We start from the raw sequence: 16,343 nt of genomic DNA on the forward strand, positions 1-16,343 counted from the left end.
CATGCAGCGCATAGTGGGGGGGGGGGGGGGGGGGGAATATCGGCAACCAGAGCGGTGCGGGCAGGTCTGGGTTTGGCTACATTCTGATTGATGAGCTACAGGTTTGTGAACTGGCAGTTACAATTCTGATAGCCACTCCCTCTGCAACATTTTCTCATCCCACTGTAGTGCAAGCATACACAGCCTTCCATTTGAGTGGCTAATCTGCTCTGAATTCAGAAGCAGTGCAGCATTGTTGCCACACCATTGCAGGAATCTGTATGAGGTGGACTTGACTTGCAGGATCAACAGGTATTTGTGAGATTTTGCAGGACTAAGAGAAAACTGTAAGTGCAGATGCACTTGTAATTACATTCTCCAGCACATTTTTTGTGGGGGCATTGGGCCAAAGTTAAAATTTAAGTTGAAGACAAGATCACCAATAAATGTTTGTTTTTAAGGAGGCTGCAGTCTCATTAGGTTTACCAGTCTTCCCTTGCAGTGTCTCCTTACAATTCTCCTCTCCTTCAGGGTTTTAAATCCGACACTCCTAACACTTATTAGCATTACAGCTATTAATAGAATCTGAGAATGCCTGTTTCTAAATAAAGCGAACTGTGAAAATGACAGCTCCGAGCAGCAGCTTTACAGAACCAGTCTATAGGTACTCTTCAGAGACGGTATTTACCAAACTTTCTTTGTACTAGGCCCGACAGAGAGAGAAGATGAACGAGGAACATAATAAGCGTTTATCTGAAACTGTGGACAAGCTTCTGTCAGAGTCAAATGAGAGGCTACAACTTCACCTCAAGGAGAGGATGGCATCTATAGAAGATAAGGTATTGCTTGCTTCTTGTCATATAAGTAGCTGGGTAGGTTTAATCACTTAAACTCCAGAAGGTTTTGCTGCATTAATGACTACGTGATTTTTGGTATTCAATACTGCTCTTGCTACTAACTGGTAATTGCATGGTCATGCAGCGCTGAACCCAAATTAAATTTATATAATTTTTTTCCCACACAAATAGAGCATTCTTTTGGTGGTATATGATTACCACTGGGTTTTTCATATTTTTTTTTTTTTTTGTAATTATATAAACTAAAAAAGCGAAAATTAGGAAAAAAATCCTTTATTTTCTGCTATAAAGCATAGCCAATAAAGAAAAAAAATCTCCCTAAATTTTTGCCAAAGTGTATTCTACTACATGTTTTTGATGAAAAAATTGCAATAAGTGTATTTTGATTGGTTTGTGTGAAATTCAGTGTCTACAAACTATGGTATGTATACTGGAATTTTTGTTTTTTTTATAGTAGTAATGGCGGTGATCAGTGACTTGTAGTGGGACTGTGATATCTGGGCTATCTCCCACTGAGTGGGAGACACAGACAGACTGACTGACTGACATCACCATTGACAATAATACAGTGATCAGTGATAATACTATACACTGTCACTGTACTAATTACATTGGCTGGGATGCATTTAACATCTAGGGGTAATCATGGGGTTAAATTTGTGCCTAACAACTGTTAATGTGTGTAGTATGTGCTGTTTTTTTACTAAAGATCAGTTTTTCTTCTTCGTGCTTTTCAGGGAGAAGAAATACACAGATCATTCCCTCTGTACAGAGCCCATGTGTTTGTCAACACAGGGCTCTGGGCTGTGATAGAACACAGGCGATCAGCAGGTATCATCCATGAATCATTGGCTGAAACCTGCTGACAAAATACTGCCATGTCCAATCTTAACGGATGTTGGTTGGGGGGGCATATTATATTGTACTACAGCGTAATTAAAAACAATTACATTATTATTTGCTACCAAAGGAGCCTTTAGGGCTAGTCCTTACTGCATTCACATACAGTGCTGGGACAGATAATTAATGGAAAGTTATGAAAGGAAACAGAAGTACCTGCAGGAGTCTCTACTCTATGATGGTATCATCCTTGCTGGGAAGTGGCAGTGCACAGCAGCACTGCACACCACTTAGCTACTGTTCTAACCAATTAATGTGTTTTATGTGCTTCTACATTAGTAATGTATCCTATTAGAAGCACAATGGAGACTTTTTTTTTCTCGGGTGTTTACTGGCTTTTAAAAGATGTTACAAATGACTTTATGATGTATAGCACAGTAAAAACCTAGTTTATAAACATTTTGCTAGATTATGCTGCAATAAAAAAATTTATTTTCATCTTTAGAATGCCTTAATTAGAGATGTGGAATCTGCCAAGAAACTCATTGAGGAAATCCAGCATGAAAAGGTGGGTTTGGCTCTTTAACCACTTCAGTCCAGGAACCATTTCTTGCAGACATTTTAAAATATACATTTTAGGCCCCCTAAGATTAAAGGATAGGTTTTCCTTTTAGGAAAAAAATAATAAATGCACTTTTTTTTTTTCCCCAGGAGCCTGCAAAGCAATTGCACCCATGAGTAGATTGTGGGTGCAATGTTAGGCTCCTGCAGACTTCCTCCAGCTCTCTGCCTGCACCTCCTGAACCTATGGGCTGTGTAGTTGCATTTTCTTTGGTTGTTCACATGATTGGGTGGCTTCATAGCCACCCATGTCACTTCCACTTGTAAGACAGCTTGATGATGTACACACTTGCAGCTGTTATTGTTATTATTATTTAAAAGCCCTTGATACCAGAGCCATTATTTTAAAAAATAAATAAATACATTTTAGAATTTTGTAAATTAAATGTTATTGTTTATAATATGTTGTTCTGTAGCTATATTAAACATTTCAGATCAATTTTGTGGCTTTGTTCATATGGTAAACACATTGTTTACTGCTAACATCAGATAATCTCCCTCTTATCACTTGTTATATGGTTGTGCCCTTGTGGAGCCGTGTCCACATGTACAAACCTTGATCAACCTTGGGACTGTATGCTGCATACCTTTTCAGCTATGTACAGTTACTATATATGAAATTGTGATCACAATGTCTGACCCTCTTTCTGGTTGCTCTCATGTCTTAAGTTATAAGTTAAATAGATTATAGAGTATTTCTTATGGTCACATTTGTTTACTTATTGCTTTAATAGAACTAATGGCAAAACTTTTATGGGTAGAGTAAGGGGGGGGGGGGTGAAAACCCTGTCAGTTTTTTTTTTTTATAGCTATCTTTGTCCATTGGGGAAATTTCAACAAGGGTCACCATAGGAAGCTTTATCCTCTACTCCTGATCTGTTGACAACTAAATATTCAGTATTTTCCTTCATTCAAGGTGATATGTCACCAGGACAAATATAGAGAATGACACACAGCAGTAAAAGCCTAAGAGGTATTCTAATCCCTCTCCACTCCAAAAAATGCAAAGCAACAAAAAGTTTTGCCTTTAGTTTACACTTTAAAGCTGAGCTCTAGACCGATAAGAACACTAGAAAATGCTGCTCTGTTCTCCTTAATCATTGAATGTATTTCTTCAAATGCAGTCACTATAGAAGTAACTACGTTTGACCCGATATCAGCACTTTGCAGTCCCTGTACAATATGGAGTGTGAGAGGAAACAGAAGTATAAGGAACCAATCAGTTTGTGCTGACTAGAAGCATGCTGATAGAAGGAGGGAGCAGAGTGATGCAGATGAGCTCATCACTGTGCTGTTTCACCTTTGCCTGTCCATTCACAGGATGGGATAGGTCCAGGAAGACCTGGATTTTGAGGAAGAGGGGTTGAATGATGCTGGTCATCAAACTGGAAAGTGAAGAGTAAATCTTTAGTTTGAAGGGAGGTTTTGTAGCGATAGCTGGTTTGTTTTATCTTTTATTGGGTTAATGATTTATTTTTTTCATTGGAGCCCTGTTTTAAAGTAATTTTTACGTTCTTTTGCGTCCATATTTTAGTTATTGTACTGAATAGATATATATATTTGTGCATAAACCACTAAAGAAAGCAAATGCTCAAATTACAATCACTTCCCTTTGTAAAGGTTGAGATAAGACATTTGTTCACAATAAGAGGTGTGCAAATTAAAAAAAACAACAATTTCAGCATCCCAGTTCAGACTTTGGTTGATAGTTTAGTAGCTCTCTGATTGCTTTCATATTTACCCGGAACGACTCCTTTCTTATATAGTAGGGAAAGGTTAAACTCCCTATCAGGCTGTTTTTTGCAGTCTGTCCTGCTTGGGAGATTTCCCTTCACTTCTGCCCTGAAAATGCAACAGAAAATGAAGATAATCTGTGAAAAGTGTAGGGATTTCCCGACTTAGGGCATTGTTACAGGAACAGGTGTCCCTGTTTGAATGATTTGTCCTCACCTCTTGGTCTGGTGACAGCTCAAAAGTTTTGGATTTCCCTTCATGTTCTGTGTTAGTGGCAGTGGTCACCAAGATAAATAGGGTACACTTGATGAAGGGACTAAACCCTCCCTACTGACATATTAATAAATATTAATTTCATATGCTCTAAGGTTAAATATGCTTTTGTAAGAGACCCTTCCACTTTATTACAGAACTGATCTGTGGTACTTATTTATCCAAACTTAAAACACTGAAAACACTACTGTTTGGAACAAGCAGTGCATGCTGTGGTCATGTGAACTGTTCTGTGCACACTACACATCACATAGTCCATTTCAGGAGCGAGCAAGAGAGAGTGGCTACATTCCTTCATACAATGGGACCATTCCCTCTAACGGGAAGTCAGATTACAGCAGCAAAAAGAAGAATTTGGAGGACGCTGAGAGCAAAGACGATACCTTCTTGATTTAAGATACATTCTTTAATAGATTTTAATAAACATGAGCTTAGTGTCACTTTAACCACGTCTGAACTTGCAGTATGCCAAGGTGATTGCTGCACTTAAATCTTCCAACACAATGCTAACAATCTTTTGGAATACTAAGAGTAAAAATCTCCTTTCCCTGTACTCCTGCATTCTGTTAGACATCCAATTCTATAAACTGAACCATCAGACGTGAATATCTGTTCTGTTTCTTTTGGCCTTTTAAAATAGGATCAGCTAGTGCTTGAAATAGAATCACTGAGAGCCGAAAATGAGCAAGTCAGGATACGGGCAGCATCCCTTCACCATAGGTATGTTCACTTCTTAATTATCATTTTGGGATACAAAATGTAGTGTGTGGTTTTTGTTTGTTTTTTTTTGTTTTTTTTTTTTTAACCCGTTGCATCTTCCTGGGTTATGAACACTCTAAAAATAAATGCTTAGGTGGGACTTTCAATACACCTCTGGTGTTCGCAAGAAAAATGGACATGAACCAACTGAGTATATGTAAAATCACAAAAGCAAATGTTTTATTAATTGCATGCAAAAGTTAAGTCAGTACATATGAGCACTTTTTATCTGAATACTGAATACTTTGTGCATCCCGTTACAATTTGTCAATAATTTTTCAGATCTACCGCAGTTAATGTTGAAGCGAATTGATAAATCCTCATTTGCATAGTTAGATTAATAGGATCTGCCAGCAGATAAACATTTTGCTCTTGTCTACCCAGTAGTTTTCATAAGCCTTTGTATTAAAGCTGAACACCATGCAGATATAAAAGAAGCATGTTAGTTCAGCTATGTTTTAGTGAATCATTAAATATATTTTTAACTGAAGCTAGTGTAAGTATCTGAATTTGACTTGATATTCACATTTTGCAATATTCTGTACTGCAGCACTCAGACTTGGAGAGGGTGGGGTATGGATGAGGAGCCAATCAGTTGTATTGCAGGCCAATGTGCATAGAGGGAACATGCTAATTGCAGAGAAAACAGAGGACCTGATCAGTGTGCTGCTGCTCTTAACTGTCCAGTCAGCAGACTGAGAGTGGGGAGAGGACAACACTACATTCTTTCCATTTCCTATAACTGTAACATCTAAAGGGTTGGTGGCCTCCTAGCTATGTTTTTTGAGGGGGCTGTGTAAATCTCAGGAATGGAAAGACAGAAATGTATACATTGTCAGGTATAACTGCTTCTTTGTATGTGTTCCATCTGTGTATTTAGCGATTTGCCTGGGGTTTAGCTTTAGTTCTTGATAATGGTCTGTTCGTTTTTGTGTAAGGCTTGGTAAGTAAAATCCTTTTGATGCAAAAAAGAAACCGTGATTTTACAAATCATGCTTTTTCCGTACAGCCGGCCTCACCTTGGCAGTGTGCCCGACTTTCGATATGCTCTTGCTCCTTCCTCTTTATCCGACAGCCACTCAGACTCTTATAGTTCTGCAATGGTTCTACGAAGGCCGCAAAAAGGACGGTTGGCTGCTCTTCGCGATGAGCCCTCAAAGGTATACTGTTTATTTTATGTATGTAGAAAAATACGTCACCAAGATTTACAATGAACCTTGCACTACAAGCATGCTAGAACATTAAATCGGTTAAAAAAAAGCAAAAAAAACAAAACCTTAAGCAAAAAGTATTACTTTTTTTTTTTTTTTTAAATATACCTTTCCCCCAGCTGCTGTACTGTAGGGGAAGCCATTATTCTCCTTCCGACGTAAACCCAGGGAATGCAGAGTAGCCAGAATCTTACAAGATGATGATCCAGCGCAGTACAGTATCCTGTTTTCACACAAGATTCAAACAACTTTCAGCCAGGATTCACACAAGTTTTCCAATGGAATCCAGTCTAAAAATTTTGTGAAAGTTGTGTGAATCTTTTGTGAAAAAATGTATGAATGGAAAGAGGGGGTCGCTGGTCCTTTTTATAGTCCTATGGAAAATCCGTAGCAAGACACCTGTTGTGATGCAATTTTTCTTGGATCCTAGACCAAAATGAGAGCCATACAGTAGATTAAACCAAACCCGGTCCCTCCCAGAAAGGAATAAAACTGGTTTGGGTGGAGTTGTTTTTAAAGGGAGCTCTTCAAGTTTAAACATTCAGATGTAAAAGCCCTCACTGTCTTAAGAGTAGGTTTTGTGAGCTGCTTACCTTTTAGTCAGAAAAGCGTTTTTCTGTGCAGCCCTCCGTTCCTAGTTTCATTTTTACTAAGGGCTCATATTGGCCAAAGTGGTGATCCGTAGAAGTGCTATTAAAGGCCAATTTCACCTTTTTATAAAAAAAAAAATAATAATAAATGCACATATTTTTGCAGGATCAGGGTTGCAATGTCAGACTCCTACAAACTTTCTCCAACTCTGCCTCTACTTCTGTAGGGCTTTCAGTCAGAGAGCTGGAGGAAGTGTCAATAGACTACAAGTGTGCTGATTACCGCACTTGTGTTCTGTTGAAAACTACAAGTCGGTCTGCCATGGTGACAGGTGGGACTTGTAGTTTGTACATTCGCAGATATCTGTGAATGAATGACATGGCTGTTCATGCAGAGCCCCATACAGCTGCGCCAATTTTTAATTTGACAGCTACTGCAGGGGAGAAGAACCCCCGCATGCTGTTACAGGGTGTGAGGCTTGTTTAATAGAAGCATTTTCCATGTTAAACCATAAATACAGGTGGAACATGTTGCTAAAGATGGTGTTGGCCTTTAAGGAAGTTGAGCCCTTGATAACAAAGTGAAACTGGGATCAGAAAGAACCACAGAAAAGTCTTTCTGCCTCTTTCAGAGCAGTGGCCGCTCCACTTCTGATACACTTCTGGGTGTATCAGATGCCTGATCCCCACTATACTGTATGGTTAGTCCTGCTGGCTACTATGTCACTACAGGGCTCTTAAGTAGTGACGTATAGGTCAACAGATGGAACCACAGCACATGACGGGGACATGGGCATCTCCCACTCCCAGAAGTATCCAATGTAAAGATTCTGCCAGAGTCTCCAGCTTTGAACAGTTAAGATCAGCAGGATGTAAGAGTATAAACATTTTGAACTTAGTGACACAGTGCCATGCAAGTCCAACTCCAGTCAAATCTTTCTTTTTCATTTTTCAACAATTTTGAATAGGGTGGGACAGCTTAGAAGAGGGGTGTTGAACGCGGCCCATGGGGCACATGCATCCTGCGACGGCTATAAATGCAGCCCACCACAAAATCGTAAACTTACTTAAAAGTTTATTTTTGGAGGGAATTTTTTGTAAAAATGTGTTTACACTTAATGAACACGAGCATCCAAAGAAAAATTTGACAGTGTCAATTTACTGGACTTTTATAAGTTTCATCTTCCCAAAGAAAAAAATCCCACTCTTCACCTATATTTGTGAGCAACTACTTTCAGGGATGAAGTACACAAAATTAGAACCAAAATATCTGATGAGTACCTTGAGGTTTACTACTACACCCATTGAACCAGTTATTGATGCATCAGTTTATCAAAAACTGTCAAATATCACACTAATTTTATGTTGCCCTATTTTACAATAAAAAAAAAAAAATGTTATTTCTCGGGTACGTTATCTATATCAGTGATCATTAACTTGTGATCTGCCCGACATTTTCTGCTCATAAGCTGTCCTTATTGTTGGTGTATTTTTATATGTGGCCCAAAACATTTTCCGTTTTTTCTTCCATCTTCCAGGAAGGTCAAAAAGGATGAAAACCCTGAGTTAGGTTTCTTTTAACTGTCAGCAGGACAAGACGTTCGTGGCACAGGTGTCATTCAGACAGAAAGAGACGTACTGTAGTAAAATTCTGACACTCTGCCCTTCTGCCTTAAATAAGAAAAAAATGTTTTTGTTGCTTCCCAAGATCAGAAGAGACATTTTTAGTGGGGACACCTTTTCTGTTGACATTTTTTTTAAAGATGGGATTAATCTCACTTCTGTTAAAATTATGGGATAGGAAGTGATGGCAATTCTTTCAAATGGGCACACAGACAGTAATAAGAACCTGAAAGCGCTTCTAACCATTCCCTGCTCTATCTAAAAGTAGAAAGGAAAGTGAAAGTTTTGACTGAACATGGGCTTTAGGAGGTTCATGCATGTAACAATCTGTGAGTAGGTTACAGTGTTTTAGAACTAACCTTCCAATAATAGCACTTTACCCAGGAAGCCTCTGACATTCATTTCCAGCAATTATCTGTTCAGATTTCAGGTGGTTTTGATGGAAGTTGTGGTTGTGCCCTGGTTGTTTGATGCATGATTGGTATAGACCGGTGGTCGGCAAGCCGCGGCTCGCGAGCCACATGCGGCTCTTTACAAACTTTTATGCGGCTCTTCTGTGTGCCGAGCGCCCGCTCCCCTCCCTCCTCTCGGGCGGCCGCCCCAAAAGTCAGGACTCTGCAGCTAGCCCAGCAATGGGCAAACTACGGAGCGTGGCAAACATTGGCTGTCAGGATGTAGGCGGGGCAGCGTGACGAACTCCTCTCCTCTCACAGTCCGCCCTGAAGACCGGAACGGCGCGGGAACACGGCGAAAGGAACGCGCGGAGCAAAGGTAAGTGAATTGACACAATATGGGGGATGAATTACTATAGGGGGGATGAATTACTATATGGGGGATGAATTACTATATGGGGGATGTATTTTCAGTTTTAAAAATGTGGCTCTCAAAATAAATTTCAATCGTGGTTTTGGCGAGATTTGGCTCAGTTGAAAAAAAAGGTTGCCCACCACTGGTATAGACTACTAATAGTTCTGCTTCTTTGAGCACTTCTCTTGAGCTTTGCTTTTAAATGTCTTGTTCTCTTTTTCTCTTTTTCACTCTCTGGATCTTCTCTTTTAGCACGTAAGTGTCCTCGCTTTTTTCTTTTTTTCTCTACTTTTTTCCCTCCTTTGAAAACTGCACATGCCATAATGACATGTTTTCTGTTTCTCTAGGTACAGACTCTTAATGAGCAGGACTGGGAACGAGCCCAGCAAGCTAGTGTACTAGCTAATGTAGCCCAAGCTTTCGAGAGTGATGTCGATATATCTGATATGGAGGATGACAGAGACACCATTTTCAGCTCTGTGGATCTTCTTTCCCCTTGTGGCCAGGCAGACGCTCAAACGCTCGCGGTTATGTTGCAGGAGCAATTAGATGCCATTAATAAGGAAATCAGGTACATAAGTGGTTATGGACATGTTCAGATATCATCTTTCCTGTGCTTTCTAAAATTAAATTCATGAAAGCCTCCACTCACTAGGTAATCTACTTACAGATATTTTGTGATTACTTCCCATTAGGAAATACCCAAGCTGAATAAGAGGATCTATGAAGCCTCCATTTTTTTTTTTTGAAAAAGGCTTCAGGCCAAGAACTTCCTTTTCTAGGTCTTAAAGCTGCCACTGTCAGCATTTCTGGCTTATGTTGGAGGTTTCCTTATAGACCTCCATGTGGAAAAATGCTGATGCAGTGGCTGTAACAAGGTGGCCAGGTCTTTTTATGCACCTTGTGTTTGCACTGATTTACTGGTTTTAATGAGTTGCGTGGGCACATATCTTCCTGGAGAAATTAAAATGTGTATGTGTGTGTGTATATAAAGTATGCGTAAGCACCAGCAAGTAAAAGTAGTTATCTAGTAATCCAGTATATCCCCACCAATCCGGTATATCCCCACCAAAGTAATCAGTGTGTAATACAAAGGGATGACCTTACAGAAAACAAACGTTTAGCCAGTAATATGGCACCTTCAAGTATCCCTGCCCTTAGTTGTTACGTACCTGCACCATGCAGTAGAAATAGAGATCTGAATGTTGGTCCAGAGCTTTTTCATCTCCACCTATGTCTGTCCCATATGGTCACTATATTATATGTACACACTCTCAAGATTAGCTATTTTCGCAATTAAGAGGTGGCAAATCTGCAAGATAGAATAGGATCTCTAGATTAGGCTAGCGGTGATCACTTTGTCATAGTTGGCCAGCGTAAACATGTATTACGATATATACAAAAGTCCCCATTTTCAAAAAAGGGTTTGCTATAGGTAAGTGACAACACCTTACTATCTATTTTGTTGTATATATTAAGCTATTTAGAACATGAACACTCATATGTCCATTTCTACTGCATGGTGCAGGTATGTAACAACTAAGGGCAGGGATACTTGAAGGTGCCATATTACTGGCTAAACGTTTGTTTTCTGTAAGGTCATCCCTTTGTATTACACACTGATTACTTTGGTGATATACCGGATTACTAGAAAACTACTTTTACTTGCTGGTGCTTACGCATACTTTATATACACACACACATACACATTTTAATTTCTCCAGGAAGATATGTGCCCACGCAACTCATTAAAACCAGTAAATCAGTGTGTAATACAAAGGGATGACCTTACAGAAAACAAACGTTTATCTATGCAAGTAACCAGGCTAATCCTAAAACCCCCCACCAAACTAATCAATGTGTTCTAAAAAGACTGGGATTCCTGAAGTTTCTAGATTACTGGCAAAAAGTTTATGCTTACTGTGCTATAACTCCTTTTTAGAACACATTGATTAGTTTAGGGGGTTTTAGGATTAGCCTGGTTACTTGCATAGATAAACATTTTTACGTGCTGGTGTTGTGTATATATGTGTATATGTGTGTGTATATGTGTGTGTATATGTGTGTGTATATGTGTGTGTATATGTGTGTGTATATGTGTGTGTGTGTGTGTGTGTGTGTGTGTGTGTGTGTGTTTTTTTTGTTTTTTTTATATATACACGAGTTTGCTTCAACAGTAGTTTACAAAATATTTACTGAACTCTTGTTTGGCTTTATGCAGATTGATTCAGGAGGAGAAGGAGACGACTGAGCAGAGAGCTGAAGAGATCGAGTCTAGGGTGGGCAGTGGCAGTTTAGATAACCTTGGACGGTTCCGGTCGATGACCTCTATTCCCCCCTCTTTCCCTGGCTCTACTCTTGCTGGCTCCTCCCCACCTGGAAGTGGGCGCTCCACTCCCAGACGAATGCCTCACAGTCCTGCCCGGGAAGTGGACAGGCTAGGTGTTATGACCTTGGTATGTATCCAAATCCACACCAGGTTATTTGGGGAGGTTATAAAATGCTGGGAGAGCAGGATGCTCTACTTAAGCAATGTAATGTTCTTTGTATATGGCAGAGGTGTCAAACTGGCGGCCCTCCAGCTGTTGCAAAACTGCAAGTCCCATCATGCTTCTGCCTTTGGGAGTCATGCTTGTACCTGTCAATCTTGCAATGCCTCATGGAACTTGTAGTTTGAAAACAGCTGGAGGGCCACCAGTTTGACACCCGTGGTATATGGGTACTGATTAAGTTGATATAGGAAATCTGCCATTGCAATCACTGACTTGTTTAGAACAAAGGAAATTCCAACTTTTCTCTGGCCTGAATTCATTTTGTGCTGGTTTTGGATCTGTGACTGAAGTTATGAAGTCGTACAAGGGGAACAATCCGTGAAAAAAAAAAAAAGATAAAGGTGAACAGTCAGTACTGATCAGGCTAACATCCTTTTTTTTATTTCTACTAAAGAAAACATGCTATTTTGTCATGTGTCTCTGATCCGCATGTGGCCATCAGCACAGTGATGAAGATTGTTGAATGTGCATCAGGGCTGGGAAGAGCTTGGCTCTCACTAAATGTTATAAAGAGCCCACCTCCATGCCTGACATCTTATCTATCATGCCGGTGCCCAGGAGGAGAAGGTGGCAGCAACCCTAAGTAGATTGTATTTTTGTTTGCACAAAGTGAGCGCTTTGTTGTAGATACTCTTTAAAATTATCCCAGGTTTTTAAGGAAAACCTGTTAGGCTTCATGTGGTGGGCATAACTGCCCTTACAAAGTAAACATGCTGTGTAGTTTTGTCCCAAATATGTATTGGTGCTGTGTACAGCTGCCCATAGATTTGAATAGGTGAAGGCAGCTGTATGCAGCTATGGTTTGCTACTTAAAGGGGCACGTGCACACTACCTGCGTTTGCGACATTGTGTCTGGTCCACGTGTGCCACCTTACACAAGTAGCAGTGCATAGCTGCAAACAGCAGTTGTATGCAGCACCAGGATATTCCATATACAAAAAATATGCTGTTCTGCGAAAGTACCCATGTGCATGAAGCCTTAGTAGAGAAATATTTAAGGTTCAATTTGCAAAGCTAACACACCGAGATAAGGGACTCCGTTAATTAAAGGCTATTGCATGTAATATTTGGATCACAAGACTCATTTCATCCAAATATTGCATGCGATATTGAAACAGTTTATTTGCGATCAGTTTATGCAGTATTTACCGCAAAAATAAACGCATTATCAAACAAACCATGTCTTTATGGACCTAACTTTGTGCATAAGGGCGCAGTCATGCTAAAACAGGAAAGGGGCCTTCCCAAAACTGTTTTCACAAGTTTAGGAGTGCCCAAATTCCTAAAATATATTTGTATGCTGTAGCTTTAGCAGTATCTGTCACTGGAAACACCTGAACTCAATTTGGAGAGGTTTCCTCATACTTTTTCCCATATAGTTACATTTGAACAGGAGCCAGTTTTGTTCCTGTTATTCAGTGTACAGATTTCTTGCTTTTGCAGTGTAAATTGCATCTTTTACATTTTGAGTGGTGTGTGGCTGGAGTGATTGGCAGGTTTGCAAGATAACATGTTTACAAAATACATTAGCATTTGGACTTGATACTTTATAGAGTATAGGGTATCTAGAGTATATAAACAGTGTGAATGTTCATTCTCCTGTGTATACATTTAGTGTTTCTTATGAGTCACTCATTTTGCGTCATTCTTTTCAGTAAGATTTCACCTTTTCTCTCATTGATTTGACCTTTACTGTGGAAAAACCTTTTTAAAAGTGATTCCCTGTTGGTGACTGCTGACCTTTAATTGGAAAAGGAAATCTGTGTTTCATTAAATTGCAGCATCAGTGAAAGTTCCCCATTGAGAAACAAATTACATTTTTGTTAGTGTATATAAAGCCAGAATTTTTAGTTATTTATTTAGTAAGTAAGGGCAAAAACATTTTTTTTTTATCCTAGTCATCAGTGGGAAAATGTACCGTTTATGCCAAATTAACCGAACTGAAAATAAGTGGCAAAAAAAAATTATAATTTTGGGTTGTCACCAGAATAGAAAGGAAATCTTTCAGTGAGGATACCTGTTCCAGTATTTTAGAAAGATTTACTCTTATTTTATATGTCTATGGAACAGAAATTAAAAAACAAAACAAAAAAAAAACACAGCCAGACAGTGGTTTCAGCCATACAATACTCTATCCAAAGCTTACAAAAAAAAAGTTGTGTCTTAATATATGCAACTGATTTTAATTAAATCTTGGCACTTTACTTCTGACACAGTTGCTTGTAATTTTCACAAATACAATTTCTGAAAAGCCTACGGGCATATAGACGCCTTAGAAGTAATTGAATTTTAAGCAAATATGTAACTCATTTGTTATATATGAATATAGAGTAGGGCTTTAGATATGTCATGAATGTGGATACCGTCTGTCCTAAGAAGGTTCTATGCACTGGGATGGAGGGTTTTTCGATTCCTCAGGTCTCTTATTATACCCTGTAAGGGTATATTGTCTCGTTGAGTCCAAGCCCTAAACAAAGGAAGCTATGGTTACCATGCAGGCATGAGGATTTGCAAGAATGGGAACACAGCAGCGCTTATCTGAGTGTAGTAAGCAGAATAAAACCATTTATTAAATGTAGTAAGAGCAACTCACAAAAAGAGTATGATGGCTCACATATCACATGATACGGGCTCCTCAATGCTCAAATTGCTCCGGGTCTGATGGATACCATTGTGGGTGTCGTTATCTGTGGACCTCTCAACCGCACTGGTGGTATCCAGGGCACCAAGTATGCTAGGGGGTCTGAGGCCGACAGCCGTGACGTCACCAAAAGCGGAAAGCAGAGAACCAGCAAGCTGATTGCCGCGCAATTGGGTCATGCGTGCTCCTTCTTCAGACCTTAGGTCCATATAGTCCAGTTGATGCTGCTGTATATTTGTGTTGCCTACATCCCAGTCTCTAGCACAGGATATCATCAGAGAATTCACTCTTAATGTACTGTCATGACTTGTAGTAAGGGCATTTCAGATATCTTTTATTCAAACTCCAGGAAATTTACCTTTTTTCTTTTAGGGCATCCTTTGTTTACCTTTTAATTGATAACATTTTTTAGGTTTTCTTCCCTCCCCCCCCATTATTATTCATGCACACCTATGTATAATTTGTGTGTTCTCCCATTTGTTGTTTTAGCCTTCATCTTCAGAAACTGCTCATTCATCAGACTCCTCCCTTATCAATCCCCCCTCCTGCCCTGATTCCTCCCAACTGTCCCAGGTAAAGTTTTTCCCTGCTGTTCCCTCCTTCCAACTTCTAGTTTCTTGCTCATTAAACGTTCTATCGGCTGCTGAAGGGAAATTGAAGCCTTGGTCCTAACCCTTTTGTCCTCTCCTTCTTCATAATACCTCACTATTGTCACCTCAGTGGTTGTGCTTAGTAACCTTGTTGTGGGTGTCGCACGTTTCTTCACTAGCATTTTTATGTTTTGATCTCGGGAAATTTTTGGATCCAAGCTTTTATCTATTTGGTGGTTGTGCAATAATGAAATCTCCCTTCCTTATTTAGTAAAACAGTGCATGCAGTCGTTCTTGTTAATCACCCCTACTGGATGGTCAGAAACTAGATCTCATTTATTTTTTTGTACTGCAGTGGATTGTAAGATTGCCTTTAAAAAAAAAAAAATGTAACTAAAGGGTAAGTGGTTATCTGTTCAGTGGTCCCTCACCAGTGCCGGTCTTCGGGCCTCTTCGTTGGCTGGCAGGGGATAGCATCACTCCTGCACATGCGCGGGAGCTGGTCATTGTGGCACTCTGAGCCTGGCACTGTAATGTGCGCTGTGCATACACAGCTCAGTTCACAGCACCAGCACCCCTCGAGGGTTAGGGCCTGATGTGAATGTACAATATATATGTAAAGCGCTGCATAAATTGACGGCGCTATATAAGTACCTGAAAAAGATAATAGCATCAGAGAAGACCGCAGGCAGTACATGTCTTTTCTGCACTAAAGCCTTCCTGCTCACGGTTTCTTACAGAGGAACTTCAGTTCCACTTTAATTTTCAGCAGTTTGTCATGCTAAGCATTTAAAAAGTAACCTTAAAATCAAATTTTAGATTTTGTCTAATGCTGCACTTTGCCCAGTAAATTCAAATTGTATTTCTTCATGTTTTAATCTGGTGATGTGCCACTTTTGAGCAGCCTGAATCATTTCCTGGTGCAGGTTAACAACTCTGAAAAATCTCTGCTGAAATTTCAGCAGCATTGTTGCCTTCTTTGTACAGCATGAGCACCTTGGGACATGGGTTTTTCCAGCCTATGGGTAGTGCTGACAACATCCAGATATGCCCCTAGCCACTGACAGAGAGGTGGGGAACAGAGCCAGAGCAGTCACGTGACTGCTAGAGAACTGGACAATAAAATGTATTTTTTATAAACGTGACTGTAGTGTTTGTTGGATGTTGGTGTAGTGCTCTTTGAGCACTTTATGTAATACATTATGTGCCACAGCAGAAGAACATTTTATACGCAGGATACATCATCAACCAACTTGGTTCTTGTTC

At 39.7% G+C, this 16,343-nt stretch overlaps 1 protein-coding gene across 10 annotated transcripts in view; it reads left to right on the forward strand.

The window, feature by feature from the left end:
• Positions 1–16,343, forward strand: part of PPFIA1 (PPFI scaffold protein A1) — a 156,857-nt gene that overhangs the window by 99,693 nt on the left and 40,821 nt on the right. For 6 of the 10 annotated variants that reach the window (XM_089684585.1, XM_089684587.1, XM_089684589.1 and 3 more), the window contains 6 exons: positions 687–818; positions 2,182–2,244; positions 4,945–5,024; positions 6,073–6,223; positions 9,642–9,865; positions 11,516–11,750. In XM_089684585.1, coding sequence (XP_089540711.1) covers positions 687–818; positions 2,182–2,244; positions 4,945–5,024; positions 6,073–6,223; positions 9,642–9,865; positions 11,516–11,750 — 885 coding nt within the window. Of the gene's footprint in view, positions 1–686; positions 819–2,181; positions 2,245–4,944; positions 5,025–6,072; positions 6,224–9,641; positions 9,866–11,515; positions 11,751–14,976; positions 15,061–16,343 lie in introns of all 10 variants that reach the window. The other 4 variants (XM_089684583.1, XM_089684584.1, XM_089684588.1 and 1 more) reach the window with 1 other exon arrangement.

The sequence above is a fragment of the Staurois parvus genome, unplaced genomic scaffold, assembly GCF_062004578.1.
Source record: "Staurois parvus isolate SC_StPar_1 unplaced genomic scaffold, SC_StPar_1.0 ptg000350l, whole genome shotgun sequence".
Taxonomy (NCBI): domain Eukaryota; kingdom Metazoa; phylum Chordata; class Amphibia; order Anura; family Ranidae; genus Staurois; species Staurois parvus.